Here is a 6,000-nt window from a genome sequence, read left to right as displayed (position 1 = left end):
CCTTGAAAAAGCACGGTTGTGCGAAACATGTCGGGTCAACTTCTCCCGGGTTATGTCAGCTGTTAAGATAAGTGGCTGAAAAACTTTGAAGTTTTAATCTTTAGTATTAGAAATAAATTAATATATTAAAAAAACATTAAATCAAATGATAAGATGTATTAGAAAATGCTTACAAGACAAAGAAGCAGTTCTTCGTCTATTCTTTAGGACTGAAAATGTTGAATTTTATGGTTCAAAAATAGCTATTTCTCCTGATGTTTCTAAATGGACGCAATTGCATCAGAAAAAATTTCTAATGTTACGTCAATCAGTACCGTGTTTAGGAGCTACCTTTCAGCTGCGCTTTCCATGTAAATGTTGTATTAACTATCAAGCAAATAGATATGTTTTTTTATGAACCTGATCAATAACAATTTTTCTTGGAAGGTAAAGCTGCTTCTGTAACCTCACAGATGCCTACTGATATCACCGTCCAGACTATATAGTAATGATACAACCGATTTGCTCTGTATATTGATATGTTCCCTTTTTTCCTCAACGTCAACTACCCTTGACTGTGCTTGATTCTCTCTCCTTAATTGTGGACTAATATCATAGTATTGTATATGTTATGAGTTTTATTGTTTCCTAATTGGATATTGTTATTTTTCTTTATCAAAGGTATTTTCTTTTGATGTTAAACAAAGACAAAGAAATAAAAAAAAAGAAAAGAAAAGAAAATGGACTTATGGCCGATGATAGTCTACATAATTCTTCACGCAATAAACCTATACTAGCGGTGGAGTGGTGGGGCTGAGGCCATAAGATACTTAAAGATATATAGAATCCGGAATATTCTGAAGATTTTGGATATATATTAAGGATTTACTATACAGCACGCTATTTTTAATGTGCTCAAATGGGTTTTATGTTTGAAACAGTTTTTATTAGGACGTACAAGGCAAAAATGATACAAACAGTGTGATCAACTAAGAATAGTAGAAATCCGTACATTTCATAATTATACAAGCAAGCAAGCCCCTCCCCCCACAACCCCGTAACATAGTCAATAATTTTGCAAAAGATGGAGAGGGTAGCTGGAAAACTAGGCATCAGAATGTATAGTACAAGTACAACCGTATCCCGGTAAAAGCCTAGGTGATCCCCAAGACCCAATAGTCAAACAAACCAAAATAGCATGGCCAGGTAGGTCCTCCCCCAAATGGGTTTTAAAATAACTGTTAAACTTTATTGCATAAACCCTTATTTTTTATTCTATTGATTATTATGGGAATCTCACAATCAAAATGTATTCTCTGCAGTTCTATCAAGGAGTCCCAGTTTCATGTCTCCAGTTGTGAGTCTTTCAATGTTTGACACCAGGGGGCTGCAAATTTTCAAGTATAAGGGTAAAGGCCACGGTTCCTTTATTGGAAAAACTGGGAGCCTCCCCACATGGCTGCGTTTCCTTGCTAATGGCAGCTGATAACAAGGAGGGGCTGATTCTGAGAAGTATCCATGTGGCTTGCTTCCTGTACATGATCTTGTTTCTCTCCCATCTTCAAAGGCAAAGGGGAGGTGGAGGCTCTTACAGCTCTGTTCTCTCCTCTTCCCTCTGCTTTACTTTTGCCTCCTATCCTGGAAGTGGCTGACCTTGAATTGAAAAGCAGCCCGAAGGGAGAGAAGCTGGCTCGTTCGTTCCTTCTTGATGAAGCTTGCAGAAGTGAGAAACTCGAGGCTGAGGGAGAAAGGAAAGTTGGTTATGCTCCTGCCACATGGATGCAATTACTCTGCCTACGTTCCAGAGGCACAGCGCTGGATTCTGAGCAGGTCTGCCTAAATTCTCGCAAAGAACCGTTCGGGAAGACAATCTCTTCTTAGCATCTTCATCATGGAGCCTGCACTTTCTATCCTACTTTTGGGTGAGTGTGCCTGAAATGAAGGGTTATAATGGTGGGAGGGAAGATAACGTACAACAGCAAAACATTTTGAAGAACGCACAAAAGTAAGGCAGGAAAAAATGGGTCTCTTTGAGTCAGAGAAATATTTAACTTATACTAGTTCTCTCTTTACAATTCTGATCTTTTAAAATGAGCAATCTAGAGAGCTGTGCATTGGCTTTTGGGAACATTTGATTCCAAACAAGCTGTTTCATGGATTTATTTTATCAATATTATTGAAAGAAAAAGCCTGCAAAAGTAGTTTGAGACATGAGTCTGTAGCTCTCGGAAACAAAGACTCTTTTTCATTTGGATGCAGGGAAAATGTTAAAAAGAAATAAAGTAAACAAAATTGCGCCCTGATTCTGTTTGTGCAACATTTTCAGCTCAGGTAAATAATAATTATTTTATAAAAATCCTTACTGTTCTCAAGAGGCCCCCAAATGCACATATTAGAACCAGATGTGTCACAGCGCAGGAATGAGGGAGTAGACAGAGAGAGAGGAAAGAAGAACGGTATGGTAAAAAAAGAAAAGGAAGGAAGGAAAGAAAATCTAGAGACAGCGACACAGAAAAAGATCAACGGAAAATATAATGCCTATGTGTGAGAGAGAGGGAATGAGAAAGAGAACGACTGACAGGAGTAAGGCAGTGCAAAGGAAAACAGAGAGAGGAGGAAAGAAAGGTGACTGAAAAACGAAGGGAAAAGGAGTGATCAGGATAATAAATCAGTACTAGAAAAAAAAATATAAAGGAAAATGAGATGGAACTTTTGGCTAGAGGACGACAAAATGTTGATACAAGTGGAAAAGAATGCATATGAAAGCTTTGCTCCGGGAGGCGTTTGCTTTCTATGTGTAAACACTGCCAGGCATCATTAGTGCATTCTGCCTCTATTCCCTCCAATTTACAAGACAGGCAGCCCAACAATAGGGAATCTCATCCTGACAAATGTGCGGAAGAGGTAATGACCCCGACGTGGTGGAATGCCCTACCGAAGGAATTAAAGTTAGCAAGGAACTCTGAAAAATTAAAGAAAGGGATAAGAATTATCTTTTTCTCAAACTACTTCAACTGAAATTATGAAGTTGACAGAGAGAGGAAACTATAACTTTCAGGGATGTAAATAGATTATATTTAGTTGAAAAGGCCAACCTCCTTAAGGGGTGTGTAAAAAAAAAAAGTGTATAGTGCATTTAGCTGCAATAGTAAACCTTGTATTACGTGTACATACATAGGACAACTGATTTGATATAAACATGTGCATATAAGGAGGATGATGAATTTGGATATTTGGATATAAGTAGGATGATGAATTATTGGCATAACCATGCCAGTATTAATAACTCTGTAACACCACCACAGAGCTCTGTGTATTTCAGTAAAGAGCCCATGCATTGCAATACCTCACAACTCCTTATGAAAGGCTAGAGAAACTGGGCCTCTTCTCCCTTGAAAAGAGGAGACTGAGAGGGGACACGATTGAAACATTCCAAATATTGAAGGGAATTTACCTAGTAAAGAAAAAGAGATTGTTCACCCTCTCTGAGGTGAAGAGAACAAGAGGGCACTCGCGAAAGTTATCAGCTTGATGTTTTGGACTGACTGGGGAGACAATAACCATGGTATCTACAGAAGTGAAATGGATGGTTCTTCAGTGATTCACATAGTCTCAGTTGGAATCAAATGGCCAAATGGCATCTCAGTGGATGATCAGTGGGTCTACTGGACAGAGGCTTACATGGATAGAATTGAACGAGTTGATTTTAATGGTCAACAAAGATCAGTTATACTTCACAATCTGCCTCACCCTTTTGCTGTAGCTATCTTTAAAGTAATTGTGTTTATATTTTTCAAATCATTCATGGTATTTGGTTTCCTAGTATTCAACATAAAATGTTATGTCCTTGTTCATATTTTGTCTCAGGTTTTATTGCTATTATAAATCCAACAAGTTCTTTTCAAGCCTATTGCTTAAAGATTTTGTGACCTATAGTGTTAAGAGATCTATCAAATGACATGATCTTCTATGTTTGATTGTGATTACCTTACAGCTCCAGTTTACATAGGGTTTGACATGGAATGTTCATATTTCCCCCAGTATTTTACAAAATGCTCTGCTGAATGCAGAGCCTCTTGTAAATGCTGTCCTGAATGCAGAGCCTTTTGTAAAATATGTATGAGGACATGCAGTAATGCATGTATATTCACTGCCACATACAGCTTGACACTTCTATTTTAGAAGAGGAGCGGCATCACTTGGGGCTTTGTGTGTAAGCATTACATGCATAAGCACAGATTTTGCAGTATGTGCATGTGTATTTGCCTACGGCTTGGCTGCCCTGAGAAGGCCCACTTTTATTATTGGAAGCTAAGCAGGGTCAGGCCTGGCTAGTATCTACATAAGAACATAAGCAGTGCCCCTGCTGGGTCAGACCAGAGGTCCATCATATCCAGCAGTCCGCTCACGAGGCAGCCCATCAGGTCCAGAACCTGCATATTAATCCTCTATCTATACCCTTCAATCCCCTTTTCCTTCAGGAAAACATCTAATCCTTTCTTGAAACCCGTACTCTATTCTACCATGCCCTCTGGAAGCGCATTCCAGGTGTCCACCACCCTCTGGGTGAAGAAGAACTTCCTATCATTGGTTCTGAATCTGTCTCCTCTTAATTTATCCAAATGCCCTCTCATTCTTTTAGTCTTCGAAAGTTTGAAGAATCTGTCCCTCTCCACTTTCTCTATGCCCTTCATGATCTTGTAAGTCTCTTCACCCAGAGAGTGGTAGAAATCTGGAACGCTCTTCCGGAGGCTCTCCACTTTCTTTATGCCCTTCATGATCTTGTAAGTTCTTCTTCACCTGAGAGTGGTAGAAATCTGGAACGCTCTTCCAGAGGCTCTCCACTTTCTCTATGTCCTTCATGATCTTGTAAGTTCTTCTTCACCTGAGAGTGGTAGAAATCTGGAACGCTCTTCCGGAGGCTGTTATAGAGGAAAGTACCCTTCAGGGATTCAAGAAGAGGTTAGATAGGTTCCTGCTGGACCAGAACATACACAGGTAAGGCTAGACTCAAATAGGGACTTGGTCTTTGACCTATGGGCTGCTGCATGAACGGACTGCTGGGCACGATGGACCGCTGGTCTGACCCAGCAGCAGAAATTCTTATGTTCTTATACGAAGTTACTCAAAGTAGTGAAGACACAGGGGGATTGTGAAGATCTGCAACGTGACATAATCAAGCTTGTGAAATGGGCATCGACATGGCAAATGAGGTTCAACGTAGATAAGTGTAAAGGGATGCATGTCGGTAACAAAAATCTCATGCACGAATACAGGATGTCCGGGGCAGTACTTGGGGAGACCTCCCAGGAAAGAGACTTGGGAGTTCTGATCGATAAGTTTATGAAGCCTTCTGTGCACTATGCGGCAGCGGCGAAAAGGGCGAACAGAATGCTAAGAATGATTAAAAAGGGGATCACAAACAGATCGAAGAGGGTTATCATGCCACTGTACTGGGCCATGGTTCACTCTCACCTGGAGTACTGCATCCAGCACTGGTCGCCGTACATGAAGAAGGACACGGTACTACTCGAAAGGGTCCAGAGAAGAGCGACAATGTCGTACAATGAGAGACTGGAGAAACTGGGCCTCTTCTCCCTTGAAAAGAGGAGACTGAGAGGGGACTTGATCGAAACGTTCAAAATACTGAAGGGAATAGACTTAGTAGATAAAGACAGGCTGTTCCCCTTTTCCAAGGTAGGGAGAACGAGAGGGCACTCTCTAAAGTTGAAAGGGGATAGATTCCATACAAATATAAGGAAATTCTTCTTCACCCAGAGAGTGGTGGAAAACTGGAACGCTCTTCCGGAATCTGTTATAGGGGAAAACACCCTCCAGGGTTTCAAGACAAAGTTGAACAATTTCTGCTAAACTGAAATGTATGCAGGTAAGGCTGGACTCATTTAGAGCACTGGTCTTTGACCTGAGCGTTGCCGCATGGGCAGGATGGACCCCTGGTCTGACCCAGCAGCGGCAATTCTTATGTTCTTATGGTAACATCTCTGCAGAAGCTAATGTATC

General features: G+C 40.6%; 1 protein-coding gene across 1 annotated transcript in view; it reads left to right on the top strand.

Moving 5' to 3' along the window:
• Positions 1–1,716: 1,716 nt before the first annotated feature.
• CLMP (CXADR like membrane protein) overlaps positions 1,717–6,000 on the top strand; it is an 85,568-nt gene continuing 81,284 nt past the window's right edge. Inside the window, exon 1 of the mRNA XM_033919401.1 lies at positions 1,717–1,901. Coding sequence (XP_033775292.1) covers positions 1,871–1,901 — 31 coding nt within the window. The 5' untranslated portion in view covers positions 1,717–1,870. The remainder of the gene's footprint in view (positions 1,902–6,000) is intronic.

Source organism: Geotrypetes seraphini, chromosome 13 (genome assembly GCF_902459505.1).
Source record: "Geotrypetes seraphini chromosome 13, aGeoSer1.1, whole genome shotgun sequence".
NCBI classification, from domain to species: domain Eukaryota; kingdom Metazoa; phylum Chordata; class Amphibia; order Gymnophiona; family Dermophiidae; genus Geotrypetes; species Geotrypetes seraphini.
The sequence above is the reverse complement of the archived record's forward strand: the minus strand, read 5'-3'. Positions and strand labels throughout refer to the sequence as shown.